General features: G+C 35.7%; 1 protein-coding gene across 4 annotated transcripts in view; it reads right to left on the reverse strand.

The window, feature by feature from the left end:
• Positions 1-20,686, reverse strand: part of LOC145668041 (chymotrypsin-like protease CTRL-1) — a 501,380-nt gene that overhangs the window by 24,406 nt on the left and 456,288 nt on the right. For all 4 annotated transcript variants that reach the window (XM_081735518.1, XM_081735516.1, XM_081735517.1 and 1 more), the window contains 2 exons: positions 19,790-19,875; positions 10,277-10,551 (listed from right to left, as the gene is read on the reverse strand). In XM_081735518.1, the coding sequence (XP_081591644.1) occupies positions 10,277-10,551; positions 19,790-19,875 (361 nt within the window). The remainder of the gene's footprint in view (positions 1-10,276; positions 10,552-19,789; positions 19,876-20,686) is intronic.

Consider the following 20,686-nt stretch of genomic DNA (forward strand, 5'->3'; position numbering starts at 1 on the left):
TACCACACGGGATTTGTGTAGGTCGAACTTGGCACGAAACCTCCTCCGACGGGCTATACTGACTAAGGTTTCTCCTGGTTTCCCTCAGTCTTCTCGGGTCCGTGTCGGGGTGGTCCCTTCTATCAGGTTAGGGCCACTTCCTTTTCCATTCCTAGACTCACCTAAACGGTCGATATGACCTTGGAGTAGAGGCCCGATCTCTCCTGTCATGTCCTTGAACAAATAAATAAATAAATAAATAAATAAATAAATAAATAAATAAATGAAGATTCTCCCCTGGTTAGCATCATTATCTATTTGCAGCTCTCGTTTTTTTCGTAAACTTGTTGTCTCATCTCATTTCGTTGAATGGTTATCTACTGTCGTGTATGAGTTTTTGAAACGAGACGAGACACGAGAACATTCTGGTCATTCATTTCAAGTCACCTACCTGTTGGAAGATCCTGAAACATAAAACAATGCTGCAACTGCGCTCAGCGTAGAAGATGTTCGAAGTGATGTCCATCTTGTTGTGCACAAATTGCAACATCTTGTTGTGCATACAATATCAGAAAGTGGCCCTAATCTCTTGCAGAGTCTCAGTGCTAATAGCACCGCAGGCATCGCGAATATTGTGTTTTAGAGTAGCAATTGTACCCGAGCGATCCCTGGATTTTAAATGGCTCCACAGAAAAAATCAAGCAGTGTCAAATTAGGTGATCTCAGTGGTCATTCCACCAGACCTCGACGCCTGATTCGATGTCCACGAACTGCTGCATCCGACTATTGTCGAACATTGACATAGAAGTGTGGTGGCCCACCATCGTGTTGGCTGTAAAAGTGCTGGCGATTTGCGAGAGGCAAGTTGTTCAAATAAAATTGTAGTGTTGCAGTAGCAGGTTTTGATAGTTTCATCTGTTAATCTCCCCTCAAGGAACAGAGGACCCACCAGAACATTACCGTAAATTGCACACCACATATTTATATAAGGGTCAACTTGATTGTCGGAAATTTCGGCAATATGAGGGTTGCTGTTTGCCCAATACACGTCTGTTAACAGTTCTATTAAGATGAAATGTGGCCTCGTCGGGAAACATGATGTTAGCCTCAAGGTTGGGTTGTTTATCCCATTCACAGAATACATGTCGTCGGGTAGGCATCATCTTCATGCAACTCCTGCACGAAATGTACTTTGAAGGGATGGAAATGATGCTTGTGTAGAATTCTTTGGATACAGATTTAGCTAGTATTACTCTCTTAGGCCACCTTTCGTATCGATCGCGTTAAACTGCACGTAACTTTAGTTAGAATGTCAACGAGTGTGCCATCATCGGTTACGAATTGGGGTCTGCCAAAGCGAGGTCGGTTCAAAATACTGCCAGTATCCTTGAAGCATGTCAATAACTTTCCAATCATTGTATGTAATGAAAATGGGAGCTGTGGATGGCGGTGATGGAACTGTTCCTCATCAACACGTATACTCAAACCGGATGCGTGACGGACCATTGCCGCTTTGTTTGCAGGTGAATCATAGTCACTATTCTTCATACACACGGAGACTTACGGAAGCCAATTCAACCCATCACTTGAATGCAACACATAATTCAACACCAATTCAACATACAACGAAACAAACAGAACTAAACAGGAAGTGAAAGATGAGTAGCGTGTTGCTCGTGCTTGATTACATGAGACACTTCCAGTCGGGCAAAATAGGCGTATCATGACACTATGGTCATTTAAGGAAATCGCTCAGTGGCACTTTCTGCAGTATTTAACAGTTTCATCCTCTCCTGCTTGCGTCTACCTTCAATGGAATTTTCAATCAAATAACGCACATTCGAACAGTTACTGTATCCCAATTCAGGCATTTCCTTTTCCTTTCTTCATTTACTTCATTTCGGCTATTTCTCAGTTCCTGTACAGTTCGCCGTAGGTCAGTCGGTAGCGCGTCTGAGTACGGCTCAGGCTATTTAGGCGGTCATGGTTAAAACCTCCGTCAGGTTCTCTTGTCTGACGACACTGAGGTGAATTCAGCATTCTAAGTAATTGAATAACAGTGTTTTTTGAACTAGTACCCTTCACATGTACTTTCATTTATTTAACAAGTAAATGAAATGCACATGTACACCTTGCTTGACTTGCATTCTGTTGATATCATTCACTTGTCAAAGGAAGAAGGATGGTATTCCATTGTCGCCCATCAGACGAATGCTGGGGTGGTACATCTCAAATATCTAGGACTGGAAAAGAAAGCTGCCTGCCTAAGACAAGGGACCATCCTGACTCGCACTCGGGGCGACTGAAGGTAACTAGGAGAAACCTTAGTCAGTATAGCCCGTAGGAGCAGGTTTCGTGCCAAATTTGACCTATCCAAATGCCGTTTGGCAGGCAGGCACGCTATCCCTACACCAGCGGCTGGGTAGGAGATAATTAATCTGTCTTATTTGAACTCGCCTGGAAACTGGCGCTTCTGTTTCTAGAAGAGACAACAATTGAATAATGAGACAGGATCTGAGTGCCACTATAAGTAGAACAGAATTGTATCTTCAAAGTTGTCTTACAAGGAAGCACTTGGGCTCGAACGGGTAAATACGCACAAAAAGAAAAAACATGTGTAATGTTAGCACTCCACAAGCAAACAGTGATCTCTGTATTTCTGCAAGGTGGTGTAAACGTCCGCAAGAGTAGGGCAAGCTAGAGCGCGTGCCATAAGTACAGGACATCTCTGAAGTCTGATTTGAGGCCATTTTTGCGGAAACGGTTGGGAAGATGGAAACATCAGCGAACAACTCTTCCATTATTTTGGGAGCACACATGTTGAATGAAAACATATTTCCCCAGGGTCCCGCGGAGGGTCTCAGACAGGGACCATCTCTCAATTTTCAAGTAGTAAGGGGAGTCAAGTAGTATATCGTTTAAAATGTATTGTGAAAAGAATTAAGTTGCAACAAGTCCCGAGTCTGTATCGCACCTTATGCAAAATGGTGCAGAGACTCTTTCATAACTTTGTTGACATTTTCACTGCCTACTATTTGTACAGCGTAGAGACTCGGAACTTGCTTCATCTTGCTTCTTTTCACAAAACTTTTTCTACAGTATACTACTTGACTTCCTTTACCATTTGAAAATTTTGGTTGGACCCTGTCTGGGAACCTGGGGCACAACTATTTCAATCGAACTGTGTTCCCCTAAAAATAATGGGATAGGTGTTCGCCGATTTTTCAATCTACCTAATCTTTTTCCGCAAAAATGATCCTGGTTCAGACTTGATAGATACCCTGTAGTTATGGCACGTGCTCTACTTTGTCCTGATCTTAGTGACGTTTACATCACTTTGCAAAAAACAGACATCACTGTTTGCTTCCGGGATGCTAACATTACACATGTTTTAATTTTAGTTCGTATTTACCCGTTCGAGCCCAAGTACTTTCCTTGTTGGTACCAAGCAGAATACATTTATAAGGAGTTTATTGCTTAAAAGTTGTTGCTTCTGTTTTAAAGCACTCATATGGTCGCAGTATCCGTTTAACTTGTGTTGCGATAACTCATGTTTATCGAATTTTCTCTGTTTTTGAGTTTTGCACTTAGGCTCTTTCAAATTTTATTCAATTCTTCTCTTGTAGTACAGTCAATTTAGCTCAGAAAAGCAGTGATGAGGGACAAAATTGCAACAGAATCGTCATCACCGATTTTTGACCAATTGAAGTGTGCTGAAAACGAGTACATAAAGTCTACCTTGAATTCCATCTGATAAGGTCTGAAATTCAACATTTAACATGATACCTAACAAAATACTATACACGGTGCATTACATGATGAAACAAATAGAATTTGGAGGCCCTGGAAACCCTTGCAGTCACTATACACTGACAAAATTAGGCTAATGTGTAGGAAAAACACTTATGACAATAATATAAAAAAGCACCCACTGCTTCAATACAAAGCGAGATAAAAATTCAGAACGAAATTCCTATATATATATATATATATATATATATATATATATATAATTTTCGAAGGGGTGCTGCAGACCTTTGCGTTGGCAGCCCTGGCAACGTTCCTAATTATCACAGGATCATGATTGATACATCGTTAGTCAGCTTATGGAACACAGATTCCAACGAAATAACATTTTTGTAGTTCCCGCCATATTTATAGAAGAAGAAGAAACCGTCCTGGAAAACTGAGACTAAAAAAAAATTGGCCAATTTTGCCCCAGTCTTCTCCCCTATATAAGCAACAAGTATACATAGAGGGCATTGCTATGTAGTAGACTACTTCATTGCTTCACATACCAATGTTTATGAGTTTACTTTGAATGGGGGAGAGCCTTTAAGAAAACTGATGCAAAAAAACACGAACTTTACCCTTCCCCCTGAGCCGCGATACCCCTATATACATAACATTGAAAAGCTTCATCCTTCAAGAATGCTTTGATACCAAAATTATCTTCTTAGCTTAATTAGGGACTGAGCTATTGATATTAAAAGTATGAATGCAGTAGTTGCGTCAATGAGCGTTTAAAGGTTGTGACCTAGCCACTGCTGCACTTGATGGTGGACACGCAGACTGTGATGCGAGCAGGCGTCTTCAGCATGCAGCAGTACCTCAGGTTTGACGTGAAAAGCATTGGTGATCACTTTTCTGGTGAACACCCGCATAAGAATTTGTTGTAATATTTCATCTGGCTGTCAACCATACAACAGAGCTACTGCTCCTTTTACAGACCCAATTACGTCTTTCTCAACCGTCTGCACTTTGACTCTCGATGCATGCTTTCAAGATTCTTCTAATTTACCTAATAATTTAAAAGCTGTTTTTCCTATTGTTTATAGTCGTGATGTTGTGCCACATTCCAGAATTGCGTGTAAAAATAGTATGTTGTCGCAAATAGTATCACTTAAGGCTCTTCTGCAAGTTTTAATATCATACACTAATATATCTTTCTCATTCTTCTTTGGTTCAGGTTTGGTTTTCATAGGTTCACATTGTGAGGAATATCTGTTATATAATGAATAAATAAGACAAGAATATCTGTCTCCTTATCAACTGTTGTGTCATTTTGAGCACCATTGAGTGTCTCACGAATAATCTACAAATCAGTGTTAGCTGTTTCATAAATACAAGAGCACTGAGCATTGCAAGAAACCACCTAGAAATGTAACAATTTGACCTGGCTTTGTATTGAAATCAAAAGTAACATTTAGAAAAAATGATTGTGTTTGAATCGAACGATGATGGTGGACTCGGACTTTTGTAGAATACTCTTCATGATATCCATCAAACACTGCCATATCGTCACTTCATATATGAAACGTACGAAATACATATTTCTTCAAAAAGTTTCATTGCAATTCTATAAAATTCGATGTATTAGAGCTCCACCGTCAATCACATACTGTACATTTCCACCTGGTATTTGGCTATGTGCATTTATTTGTTGTAAATTGTGTATGCACTTCTAGCAGGGCTGCTGCAGCAAGAATAATGTTGGCCTTATATTCATCAATGTCTGTATGATTCATATTATGACATTCTTTTAACACTGCTGCTGCTATTCTTCGGAAAGTAAAAAATATATATTTTTTTTTTACCCATAATACATATCATGAGGTCATCACCAAAACGATCAAGTAGCTTGCGTTGCTTGTATTGGGTGTTGTATGAGTAAACCTGGCTTTCAGATGGTAATTGCTCTTCCATTGTCTTGATCAAGTTCACTATTGTCAACAGCTCCTCATCGTTTTCTTGTAGTTACTTGGCAGTGGCAATGAATGCATCAGGCTGAATTTTGTCTTCAGGTCGTCCGCATTTGTTAGTTGCCCCTTCTTGAAATTGTGCAGTTCCAGTTCGAAAATTCACACTATCGTTTTCATGATACTACGGATATGCAGCATGAAGATCTCAACTAGACTGTGTGCTCCTCAGCACAGATTCAACTCAGTCATCATTTCTTTTACTATATATCTGCTGTATACACTCATCAAAAGTAGTTGTTCTTACAGGAAAGGCTTTGCAAACTTCTCTATAACATCGACTTATTTCACTATCACAGAACACACAGTCATGCTGGGATTAAATGTCGGTTCACGAGGTCGGTCAAACTATGTGATCTCATCTCTGATCCAGATGTTCTGAGCTCAGAAGATGATTCCAGATTTACAAACATTTACTCGACATCGTTTATGAACACGCTGACCTATATGAACTTGCAACGGAGAAATCTTCTCTTTACATGTCTTCTTGATTTCTAGTATACCTTTATCCATTAGTGTCTTTTACTTCAGTCTAACAGAAAACATTTATTAGAAATATTTACCATTGTGCAGGATACGAGACTAAACCACAGACAGGGCAAGTTATGCTTATGATTTCCTTCTACAGATTTTCTACTGATCTGCAGAAATCTATTTCCCTGACTTCTCCATGACTTTTTGTAGGAAATTTCCTGACTTTCATGACAGGTGTCGGATGACGTTGACATACAAATAAGAAATAAATAACTATGAATATTTATACATGAGAACATTTATTCTATAGAGACAAATAATTATAGATTGTTGTTGGCCAAAAAAGTGCCAGTTTTGGGAGATTTAAGGAGTAATATCTTGGGAACTGTAGATCGCAGAGAAATCAATACATAAGAGGATAGAGACCATTTTGGTACCAAATAGTACGGTAACCGGTGGCCAATGGCCAACTGGCCACCGTTCCTCAAATATTCGTCAAAAAGTTTCTATTTCAAGAGATTTAAGAAGCCATATCTTGGGAACAGTAAGTCATAGAGATATGACGATGATATTGGCGTTGATCAATACCTAAGAGAATAGTGAAAATTTTGGTACCAAATAGTAACTGGTGACCACTGACAAGTAGCTTTCGGAGAAGACTTTATAAAGGTTACTGTCACGTCTTATATTTTATCAAAGGTTTTCATAGTTACTGTTATTAGGTACTATTATTTGGATGTTATTATAGATCTACAAGAAGGAATTAAAACACAAAATTGTTAGTTTTATAGATCAGCTGGAAGACCGATGCAAAATGGCGCATTTCTGTTCTGAGAGGATATGCAAGCGTTTTAAAGGTCGATGACTCAGATATTTCAGTTGCTTAATACATTATTCTCTGCTGAAGAGAACCAAACTTATTCGATATTTTTAAACTAAGGTATGAATATTTTCAATATCACGCCCAGTAGCGTAGCGTTAAGTTTCGCAATGGGTAGACAGGATATATATATATATATATATATATATATATATAGAGAGAGAGAGAGAGAGAGAGTTCAGTGCTCCACGATTATGCTCTGAGACGAAGGCAAATGGTGATGAGTTGAGTGATAGTGGTGCAGTGACAAAAGTGGGAGAGAAAGGAAGAGAATCTCAAGAAAATCTACACACACAGGGTATGTCCCGCATAAAACTAACTTGGTGGGATTTGGAATTTAACCAGGGACCCTACGCGTCAGAGGTGATTGCTCTGCCACCGAGATACCAAGGCTTCTCTTTAAACACTTGTTACAAAATTTGTCCATTCACATTATTCCATAATAACAATAGCTTTAGACTTTTCGATTTAACCATTTTCTTTATTTATTTTGGAATTATTTGCAGTTTAAAACATCATATCAATATTGAGATAGTTTGACGTCTCTTGTAACCTGAAATCCACATGTTTATGGGGTGGTGCATGGGGTATTTGGTTTGATCCCAGTTCGCGCTAAGTGAATTTTGTGGTGGACAAACACTGTGTGTGGGGTTTTCTTGTGGTTCTGCCGTCTTATCCCACTTTCTTCATTCCACCATTTCATTTATTTCTCATCATCACCATCTCCTTTAGCCCAGCCGACATAAACGTGGGACGTAAAACTCAAAGATTTCATTTCATTTTTAATCTATTATTAGAAAGAGCAGACACATGGTGCAAAATATTGCATCGATATCCGGAACCTAATAAAATTATGAGTTTAAGGTTTTTACTTCCTGATGAAAACCTCTGAGTGAGTAAAATTATAGGAACTCTGTTTTAATGATAATTTCCGAAAGGAACATTATTTTTAGTGTAACAATTTTTACATTTTCAAATATATATATATATAGTTGAAACTCTTAACAAAATTTCGTTAGAAACTTATTTTCGCGAGGTTGCACTACTATATATAATGTACAGAAAACTAATTTCGATAAACACATTCCTTAGCGATTAAATTAAACCAGTATACCGATATAAATTTATTCTGACAAATCTCGGTATATACACTAAATACATTAAACTGAATAAGTAAGTTGATTTAGTTTTATGTATAATCTTAATATTAGCTTTGCACGATTCCTGATTTAAAAAGTAAACTCATAAATGGGCTATTTTTAAAGTTAATACTAATTTTTATATGAGAGCTTAGACATGCCATTTAATAACAACTGGTGCAGTAAATCTATTTCCAATCATTTGATTTGTACATAATAAATAACTAACTCAGACAGACCCAAAAACAAATTTACCTAACGATTTTAAAAACATCAACAAAATAGCATACTACAAAACCTCCTGTCCTTGCTTTTGCCTTTCCCAGTGTTGATACACTCTAGTATTGCGATTAGACAGAAGCTAAACCTAGATCGTGAAAGATTTATATGAATTACTGTATCGATAAAACCTTTTTAAGGTAGTTATTAATTTAGGTTTTTATTTCCTTCTATTTCTTAATAATTTTCCTTGAAATATAATTGAATATCTAAAATAAAGAATGAAAACTATACTGGATTTAAAATGGTATTATTTCGCTAAGTATGGCATCATTGCTACTGAGACGTTTTGCCCGATGTCTCTTTGCTAGGTTGTTTCAGCAAGTAAGAAGCCTACAGCCACATGCGCGCGCCGCTTTCTCAAATGTATTTGTTTCAGCCGCGTTGAGACATATTTTTTGTTGTCTCCTGGTTGTCTCTCTGCAGCCTGTTTGACGGAGATAGAACTTTTTCCCCGAGTTTTGAAAAGTAAAATTATTTAGAAAGACTCTACTACTATTCCTATTAACCAAGATATCGCTGGCCCTAGTATTTCTATCTTTTTCTTCAACATGAAATGCATATTAGTCCTTATTAATAAGGAAATTCTAAAGCTATGTTCTTTTAATTTGAAAGGGTAGACAGTGTCTAAATGTCTAATAGCACTCTACGCTACTGATCACGCCAATAGTAATACGTAACTTTGAGCAATACAGAACCTATTAACTGAAAAAAAAAAAATATGTCTTAATGATTTTATAGAATTAAATTTGAGCACAATTTTCTTACTTCTGGCATATCGGGCGTGATTTTTTTTCTGTTCCTTCTTGGTTTCTTCTCCATACCTACACCCATTCATGTTATTAATGGTGTGTCATCAAGAAAATAGCATGAAATACTTTTAGAGTATAAAACAGTAATCACAAACTAGCGTATACCCTCTGAAAATTTTAGGACTACGGCACTGCTACCGACGCATTCCAAAGAAATGCCCACAATCTCTGGCACACGTTTAGGTGAAATTCTGCAAATTTCAACTATAATATCATGAGTTGTATCCATGATTTCGGGACAGTCACTACTTTTGGTCATTCTGGATGTAAAGCATTACCGTTGAGAAATCGCTAGGTTGAAACTGTGTCACTCACTTTTTCACAACTGTATATATTGCGAAGAGTCCCGTAGTGTTTTATGGATTTCTATATGAATTTTCTCCGGTGACTTTCCTTGGTGGAACAAAAAACTTATGACAGCTGTGATCTGCCTCAATATGTCTGAAATTGTACATTTTTCAATCATTCTACCTACACTCTTTCTGGGCTAAGCTACGAGTTTCGAATTTTTCAGCAGCCACTCGTACTTATATATATAGCTAGGTATGATATAAACGAATGTGTTACTTGTAATATACGTAAGTCATTGAATTTAGGTTAGGCTATCAAAAGCTGCATTGAAAAATATGTCATGTGCAAGCGTTACTTTATTTGTTAGTTACAAGGTTTACTTGAAATAAGTTTAAATTATAATTATATAATAAAAGAACAACTAGAAATATATGTATGTTGTACTGTAATGTAAGTCAGCAAGATATACATCGTGTACTGTAATGTACATCAAATTTAATAAAATTATCATTTTTGGTATGAAAAAGCCGCCCCCCAAAATATATCTGCCCCTCCTTTGCCCCCCTAAGAAATTAAAGCTGGCATCGTCACTGATCCTATGCAACATCCTTCTTAGAGCTACACTTAAAATTTAGTATATGAAAAGAAAGAGATCAGAAATACCTGCTTGCAGAGCACCCCAACCTGCAGCCCAGCCGAATTTTCCCAGGAAGTCTTCGCCCTTCTCTGGTAAACATATTGGTGCTATATGAGGCATATATTGAACAGGCCTTTCAAGCTTCAGCACAGCGACATCGTATCTGTCCGCTTGTGGAGTGAATTTGAAGAATGGGTGAACCTTGATGTCCCGTACTCCAAAAGTGAAGGCAGGGAGTGGCTCCACCTGTGAGTTGATTACATAATCTCCCAGAGTTACCTGAACTTGACGCGGCGATGCTCTAGTATTAGCCATATAAAACATGAAAGAAGAAAGCATTCGATTAAGAACTGAAAGATTTTGTTGTAATGTACATACAATATAATAGGTAGAACGTGAAATAAAATAATATCTTTTAAAATCGACAAAACTTCTTTTAGTATTGACAATAATATCAAGGATAGATAAGCATATGCATAAATATAGGAGTCATTGTCTTCAATAGTTTTCTTTCCATTATTTAGTATTCTGATTTTTCGATCCTTCGAGCAGCTTATTGTAAGGCTGCATCAATAATCAGGGTTTGGAATTGAGTATACAGACGTGTTCAAATTATTAGACTCAACATTCAGTTTCTGAATATTTTACTGTTCTTACAATATTACGTTAGAAAACACGTTTGAACTTAGATCAAATTACTGTAACTCTGTTCTAATTTCTTGTAGTCATGGCACATGCTTTCCAATATCAATAAAACAAATGCGTACGTGACATTCAAATATAAATACTATACAGTGTGCGTATCTAAATTGGAAACAAACAACAACAACAACAACAACAACAACAAAAAAAAAAAAAAAAAAATGGAAAACTTTGGAAAACTTGCAAGAAAATTATCTCTCACACAAACATTAATATTTCGTATGAAATCCGGTACTCTTTATTAAATCTTTGTGGCATGCTATGTACGAGTTTAGCACATTTTCCTTCAATTCAGCATCATAATACCACAAATTGTTGATCTCCTTGATCAACTGATGTTTGGTTGTAATATGCTTCTTCTTTTGCTTTTCCTTCATGAAGCTCTAAGGGTTCATATCAGAACTGTTGCCCGGCCACGGCAGAACACTAATTTCATTCTTCTCGAGGAATTTTGTTATAGTTTTGCCCCGGTAGCATGGGCCTCCATCATGCATAAAGATGAAGTGTGCGTCATCAAACAAGACTGCAGTCTGGGGAAGCAGTTCTTCTTGAAGAACTTGGAAGTATTGATCGTGCTTTATTATTCCCTCTTTTATATACAGTTTCCCAGGCCCAAAGACAGACATTACACCCCAGATCATGACTGAAATAGGATACTTCATGGTTTGTTGGAGACATTCCAACTTGAATTCCTCCCCAGGTCGACGTCGCACATATTGTGAACATTCATCAAACACGAACAACATGATTCATCACTGAAACACACTATTCTCCTGTCACCAGCAGTCCAATGTTCTAGGCCTCGTGCCCATTCGAGGTGCTTCTTTTCATGATTGGAGGAATTTTTCCTGTCGTTCTTAGCCTGAGTGCTTTTATTCCTTCAGCACAAAGAATCTTTTGAATATTTTCAGGCGAAATGTCTACACCATACTCAGCCATTTTTATGCTTAAGGCTCTAGAAGTTGCGTTTCTGTTTCCCAGAGCCAATCTTTTTAGTTTTCTGATACTTCTTAGCGATAACTTTGGTTTTCGCCCAAACTTTCCAACCCTATTTTGCTGATACATTTGCTTCTAGCTCATTGCAACGGAGATTTTACTCAGAAATTTTTGCCCTACCCCAACTCTACTAGCAATTTGTCGTTGTGTATATCTTCCTTCCGCCAAAAGTGTTTTGACAACTGCCACTTTACGCGGAAAAAGATCTCCTGCTTTTCCCATTATGCCGCGATTACAGGACTTCACACAATTAAAGGTTAATACACAAACTGGCTCATTCGAACTGTTGAACGCTTTGAATGTCGTAACTGCTTAGGACTGCAACCACAATACTTCAGATTGTAACTTGTTGATAGAAACCACAATAGTTGTCTACAACTGAAATACCACTTTCAGAACTCCCTCCCCTCCACTAATGCCCTCTGCTGATTAACGGTGATATCACCACTTCAATTGTACAGTAATCAAATGAAGAATTCTATATTGGTGGTTTAACCATTAAATTACATGTCCTAATTTTCAAATTAGGACTGCAACATGAACTTTACATTTTTCGAACGTGAGTCTAATAATTTGAACATGTCTGTAGTACAAATATCTAGTTTATACATACCTAGGTGTATTAATTATATTCATGTCTTGAATATGATGTCCACCGTTAATTATCTATTGAACTTTGAACTTCATACAATTTTGAAGGAAGATTGACATACTTAACTCCAAAATCCCTAGTTAATATTATGGGTGCATTATTTACTACTCCTTTAACGCTGTATATTAGTTTTAAAAAAATCGGAGACTTTCTCTTAATTTAAAATATAATATTTCACTAAATATCGATGGTTTTCCTTTCGGGTTCCTAAAATTGTTAAAAAAAAAAAAAAAAAAAAAAAAAAAAAAAAAAAAAAAAAAACTCACCCCAACAGTAAACTACCCCTTCTGCATTTTTCACACTGAAACTGCTTATACTGTATTAGGGATGGTAATGAAACCTTGAGAAATGAAATATAAACAAAATCGTTATAGACTTGATCGAAAAAAAAAATATCTTTTCGTATTCACCATTCAGTAAACTACCCTTATTGTTGATGATAGGAAGAAAATTCCAGAAGCCCCTTCGGTAATCTTACAGAAAACTTTGGTGAGACTACCAGTGATTATATAACAATTTTCTTCTATACCATTTAATTTGCTCTTATTTTTATTTATTTTTGGTCAAATAAACACTTTTTTGACTATTAGAGAAAATCTGTCATTTCTCAGTATGTCGAACTTTGACTGAGGAAATATCTGATAGTTCCTTATACACAAAAGTTTTAAGTATTTTATATTTGTGCTTCAAAACAATTGGTCACAACTACTTACATGTCAGTTTTTACCCTGTAAAATCAAGAATATTTGTATATATTTGCGTGAAAGGAATAACATGTAATCTTTATTCATTTTAAGTATATAGTAGTCATAATGACAATTTTATCAAACCTGAATAACTGATAGTTCATTTTAAACTTGTCAATTTTTCAACTTGATTATCACGTGCTTCTACATATGGAATGTCAAGAATATAGTCATATATTCTAAATCTGTAAGATATAGGGTTTCAACCGAGGTATAGTATGTTTTTATACAATAGTTAGACTTCCTTTAAAATAATTCCCTTGCATCAGAACGTTCCCCTCGAAGAAAAATGGTGTCTTGAATCACACTTAGATGCCGGGGATTCAATATTGTTCTCTACACCAGTGGTTCTCAATCTTTATGAAACTAGCAACCCTGTGTGTGAATGCAATTGTCCTTAGTGCCTTCCGTCATCTTCTTAACCCAATCCACCCACTTACAAAGTTGAACGTAAGTTTTCGACGAAGTAGTCTAAGAAGCAGAAAAAGGCTTCAATTCCTAAAATCAACCTTCAATCAGCATATTTATAAAATTGATAAACCTATATTTATAAAATTGATAACTTGCAAAATGGATAATGGTTTTCGTCCAATAATACAGCAAAAGTCTTAAAAATTTCAATCGCCCTCTAAATAGTCTATCACCTCCCAATCCCTCCTTTTTGTTTCAACTCTTGCTTTTGAAACGAAAATGCCCCCTAGAAGCGTTAATATCCACGCTAAAAATCACTGCTGTACACTGTTCTGTATAATTTGGTGAAAAAGCATTTGTTGCAATTAAATGCAAAATTAGAGATGGGATCGGATAATGTCAAAATTTAGTGCACGCAGAACAAAAAACGAGTGAATGACAGGAAATTTTAACGTATTTCCGCCGAATTATTCAGCATAAAATCAACCATTTTTGTACCTGGTTCAGAAAGATATATAGTAATGACTTTCAATTGTCTTGAGGCTGTCACACATAATGGTAACGTTGCAAGTGCTGATTAGTTAAAAACTTATTTGTGATATTTAAAATTTTTAGTTTCGTCGTCGTTTACTTCTATACTTGGAAAGTCAACTCTCCCCGACTCATTTGAATGATGGATCTTGGAAATGTTATCTTTATATTGTCATACACACGTTGACACGAAGATGATTTTCTCTTTCCAGAATTAATTATTTTTTTTTCGCAATATGTGAGTTAGTATATAGTTACGGTCAATTGAATTATAGGGCAAATTAGGTTTTACGCAATGAAATGTGGTTAATTCAGCAAAGGTAATTTTCATCACTTTACGAGCTGTTTTGCACGCGGACAATTTTTTTGAATTATAGTATTTGATTTTCCTGTACTTACCCTCCTCTACACTGTCATCATGATGTTTAACATCACTAATTTCTCCATGTGAAATTGAAAACTCTTTGTTCCAAAGTTTACACCTAGCACAGAACTTAATACTGACCACCTATGACAGGGATGCAAATAACCACTCGCCCAGGGCGAGTAGTTCATCGGTGCGGGCGTGTTTTTAACATCAGTATTATTTATTTCAAACTGTAAAGACTGGGATGTGGGCTAGTAGCTTTTTTCCTGCAAGTAAAATTTTATTACTTATTTGCATCCCTGACCTATGATAACCACTCGTACTGTTCCAACCATTCAGCAAGAAAATTACACATTCGTTTTACCTTCTTTGCCAGGGATTTCAATTTGGATGGTTCATTATTGATGTTGTCTTCATTATCATCCATCATTTTATCTAAAGAATAAGTTGAAACGTCGAAGAACAGAATAATACTGAACAGCACAGGTTAATGTAAACAATGCGATTGTGTGCCAAACCAAAAGTGAAACAGAAGACGCCGATATTGGTGGCAGATTTGGCAGACAACCGGTACTGTAGCCATCGGTGGCTACGCCGGTACTCGGTATAGTTTGCGTCTCAGCCACCCGTTGAAGTGAGCGTGTCGCTTTTATATATAGATTGAAAAATAATATTTTTAGCTCTCCATGGAATATACTATGGCGTAGACTAAATAATAATTTACCTAAGAAATTCGTCCATTTGCGAAATTCTAGTTTTCGAACTAAAATGCTTACAACATTAAATAGCAAAAATATCACCTAATCTTAAAAAAAAATTGAGCACTTTGGCACGAAATAGCGTTAATGAATCAAATTTCAGAGTATGAGTCACAGAGGATTGGGCGATTTGACAGCTAATAGTTGTAAATAGCAGATATGCAAACGTGTTGGAATTCTTGTAGTCAAACATAAAGTATTATGCCGTGAAGATGTGTGAACTTTTGTCAAACCAGCGCTACATATAACAATTTCATTCCAGTAAAAATGCAAATGCTGCGCAGGGTCATGAAGAAATTTGTGCTTTTTATGGGAACGAAACTTTATCAAAAAGCAATAACTAAAATATTTTAGTCTCTTTTATTCTGGAAATTTCGATGTCTAAAATGCTAGTCGCAGTAAGTGAAAATCACAGCAAAAGTGGATAATATTCTGGAAGAAGCTGAGGAAAACTTGCGTGTAGGAAGTCATGACATCACCAAAGAGTAATAGACTATTTGAAGAAAGCTGGCTACAAAAAGAAGTTCGACATTTGAGTGTCACATGATCTAGCTCAGGAACATTCATTCGATCAAATTTCTGCTTACGATTCTCTACTGAAACATAATGAACTCATGCCATTTTTGAACCAGTAACTTACGAGTGATAAAAAGTGGATAATCTAAAGCAATGTGCGGAAAAGATCGTGGTCAAAGTGAGGAAAAGCTCCAGTCTGTGACAAAACCCACATTGAGGTCTGGGAAGGTTATACTGTGCTTTGATAGGATCGGAAGGTCCTCGCGCATCACAGGCTGCTACTGCCAGACAGAGTGATAGACTTGGACCTGTGTTATCGACAGCTAATGCCAGAGCAAATAGCAATTCAAAAGAAACGGCCGGACGACGCTGACAACGTCAGACCGTATACTCCATAACAACCACCAGAAATTGCGAGAACTTCACTAGGATTTTAATTTCATCCACTTGTAATCTCTTTCAGTCTCTGCTGCATTCTCTGAACAGTGTAAGTTAGTTTCAAACAATGTTGGTGCAAACCATGTGTCACATTTTTTAAAACTAGAAACGATAGAAGTTCTATAGTGACGGAACTATAGCGTTGCTGAAAGAATAACAGATTATCGAACAAAATGTCGCATATATCGTTCCATAATATTACTTTTAAATGATAATAAATGCTTTATCAATCTGGAACTCCATGCTCAATATCTTTTAGAAAACCTGATATTACCAAATCCTTCTTCAACGGTGTACTGTGCCATATTAGTTACTGTGTTCATTGATTAACTAATTAATAGGGATTCAGTGTCCCTTTCCATTATTAGTTTTAAATAAAAGGAACTCTCTTAAGTTCAATATGAAAAGTTACCGACTTTCAATTCTAGTTAAGCAAAGATAAAATCGGTATTATTCACAGTAATTATAATAAGGACAATATAAATATTTTTTTATTCATTTCTACAAAAGTTATTTTCATTCATTGTCAGTTGTCATTTCACGGGATCGAAATTTTTGTCTCACAATTGAGAAGTGAGAGCGCCAACCGTTTACCTACGTTCTTTCAATAAGTATACAGGGGTATAAATTACATTCATTTTAAAGACAAAATGGCTTCTGTTGGCGAATCCATAAGATTGAAGTGTATAACTATAAGCATTTTTTCCCATTTTATATGTAGTAATCAATTTCATGTTTATAATACTACTATTATTATTATAACTATCACTGTTGTACACTGTTATCACTAACCTATTCAAATGACTTTTTGGTGCAATGACATGTCCAATAATTTGAAGTTCTCTCGACATTCTACACACTCACTTACACAAATAATACTAATAGGATGTTAATACATATTGAACGTTATCCGTGAGATGTGCACTTTCAACTTGGTGATGCGATGTGAATTCACTTCCTAGTGATTATTTTCTTGATTTCTATTATCAATATCGTAAATTAAGCATGAAAGCAGTTTTAAAAATTATTTTTAATAATATTGTGGACAATCGGACAAGGTGTTGGTAAATTGTAGTAACGAAAGAAAAGCGTTACTACGGAAGACAAATAATGTGTAATCGTGTTGATGTAGAAATGGAGCCATAAGTGTCTGAAGTCCTTTGTACGTAGGAAACGAGTCATGAGTGGCTGAGATCATGAGTAGATTAAATATGAGCTAAAAGTGGCTGAGTTGATTGTATAGTCTTCAATGTCGTGGTTTAAGTTTAAGAATCTCTTAATCTTACAAGTAAACCTTACGAAAGCAAAAATGGTTATACCGTTGAAGTTATGGTAAAATTTGCTATTAATAAGATGTCACTGTTCTGCGTTTTGTTTAAAACCTTTGTCTGATTCAAAATGGCGGATTTGAACATGGCCGCCATCAAGGCAACTCTTACTATAGACCTAATATTTATCCACCTGCTTTTTATTTAATTATTATCATTAACAGAAAATTTACAAGGTGGGGTAAAGGACTAATATATATGCTGCAACAATATTTAATTTCCCTGTAACTTTTTACCAATTGCGCGTAAATCAAAATTAACGTCACCATTGTTCTTCTGATTAAATTTGCGCCTTAAATCATGTATCACACGATCCTATTCCTATTTTAAAAACTTAACCTTAATTCAAGATGGCCGCCATCAGGTATACCCTTACTATATGACTTCCCCCTAGTCCTAATATGTACCCATATATTTGTTATTCACTTTTTGTCGTTAAAAGAGGTCTTACAGAGCTTTTACCTCCAACTGTATGAAGACTATTCTGTACTTCCATGTGATGTTCTGGTAGCTGTATCTCCTAAACCCCTGGAGCTTCGCACCTACAACTTCACTGAAATACTGATCACATTTAGTACTAATTTCTTATATGTGTCTCAGTCAGCAACTCGATTCACCCAAACGTAAGGTTTACTTGTGAGTGGTTAGATTTGTGTATGTGTATCCAGAGATATACAGTAAACGGTTGAAGTAATCTGAGAATAATTTCTATTTTCATCGGTATTCACTAGTAAGATTGGTAAAGTTAGTTGAAGTAATATTTCGCTCACTTAAAAGAAAACATAAACTAACAATAATATTATGTAGTTTAGATCCCAAAGTTTGCCACAATTCCAAATTCTAAAGAATGCTCTTTATTCATTGTAGGATTTTATATTAATCAGCTTCCAATAATGTGTTCAAAAACAGACGTCTTTGTATGATATTCCTTGGGAATATCTAGAATTTGTAAGAATTCTTTTCATATTGCTTTTATTTATTATTGAAACAATCTATTTAAATGCCCCTGAAGTCCTAATTTAACTAAAGCGAAATGAACAACACAGTTACATCTCAAACAACATGGTCAACTGATCAATTCTCAAGTTTTTCTCCTTTTTCTTATATTTTCATCACGTATATGAAGATAAAATGTATATGTTTGCGAACTGCTGGCTAGTCATGTGTCAGTGTCACTGAAGTCTGATTTAATGCATCTTCTTTCAAAAAAGAAAGGAAAAAGGTAGTAGTCAGAATACAATATCTCTTTAGATTTCCGCAAAAATATGATATTCACTGCATACCTGGCAACTTTGAAAAAATGCTCTTGGATACTCATAAACAATGATGTCAATTTTGAGAGAGCAACGAGAGAACTCTACTCCTCACTTCTTACGAGGAAATGTAATATCGAAGTTTAGTATGAATTCGACTCGGTATTTGTAATCTACTCGAAAATTCCATTTGTTAAACTATCGTGGAATAAACTTTACACAACAAATCAAATAAAATTGATAAAACTTGAAATATCCAATTGCAGATAGATCCAAAATTAATAAAGACGACAACTAAAGAAATAATGACACATATTTGAAGTGCTCTTTGAATACATTGTACTTTACTTATCCCTCTTCTTTTATATTCAGTGACTAATTCTGTAATCATGACAGCGACCAAAGGTAGGAAATTTTTACTAATCCATTTTTCATAATTTCTTATAGAAAACTTCTTTATAATATCGCTCACTACCTGTAGTGGTCAAAGAGAGACGTCGTCTCCACACGACATAAGTGGATCAAAAAAGATCCACGTTTCTCGCAGACAATTTTGATACTACTTCTTTCTCTTATATTTATAATTATCGAAAACAGGTTGAATAAATATTTTAAGGAATATCACATCAATGTTTAAAATTAACTTTTGGACTTAAATCTATATATTTTAGCGGAAATCCCCAATTCAAGTAGTAAAACTTCATACGGATTACAACTCTTTCGTCTATTATTTGTCACTTATTAACTTACTTATGTTGTTATTAAAGTAACATTTCTAGCAAAATGTTTTCTCTGACATAAGCATGGACACCAATTAATTTCATTCCTAGACATCTCTTACCGTGCAACGCAATGACCAGCTGTAACTACGTGCAATCGATTGACTAGAGATCCACCACACCGACTAGAACCAATTCGAATGTAAGCCTGAAAGATTAAGAAATGATTATTAAGAACAACATATCTACAGAGTTAGTTTTGCACATATCAAAATCTATAATATTTAGTTATTCTGTTGATCTAGAATAAAATCTTATTTTAAGCTGTTGATAGTGATTATCCATTTCTTTATAAAGTTAAACCCCCTTTATTCTCTTTGCATTGTACGCAGTGGCGTATTTAGGATTTTGTTTCAGGAGCTTTGCTAAGTTTATTCCTGGAAATGTGAAAATCCTGCAAGATATTTCATTTATTTAAAATAGTAAATAAAATTTCAGGGAGGCTTAAGCCCGGAAACTCCCCTTAAATACGCCACTGCATTAATGTAGAAGACTTTACTGATATCTTTGAAAACCCAAAACAGGAGAACTGTTTTATGCTCATGTTATTAAGATTTTTCGAACAATCATTATATCTGATTATGTTACCTTCCAGCCACAAATTGATCATTTATCCGTTAGCCCGAAGAATGGACAATGTATGTTGTTCCATAAAGATATTTTTATAAATGTCTATTTTTACTCAATCACATTAAGATTGACTATTCTTGTGTATTGGAGGTAGACATAATGATTGATTAAAGTTTATTTTCGAAGATTGTACGATGGTGATTGATTGTCGTTACTATTACTCAAATCGTACAAGGAGGGAAATGCAAATTTATTAAAGCGAATGCTAGCCTTAGAAGATCATTTTACAATCAAAAAAGTTTTTTTCGACAAGTTTACCAATTGAAAATATGGCAAATGGAAACCCTATTACTTAATTGTTTATTTTGCAAATTAAAGAAGAAACGTTT

The sequence above is a fragment of the Thermobia domestica genome, chromosome 13 (assembly GCF_964235325.1).
Source record: "Thermobia domestica chromosome 13, izTheDome1.hap1.1, whole genome shotgun sequence".
Classification (NCBI taxonomy): domain Eukaryota; kingdom Metazoa; phylum Arthropoda; class Insecta; order Zygentoma; family Lepismatidae; genus Thermobia; species Thermobia domestica.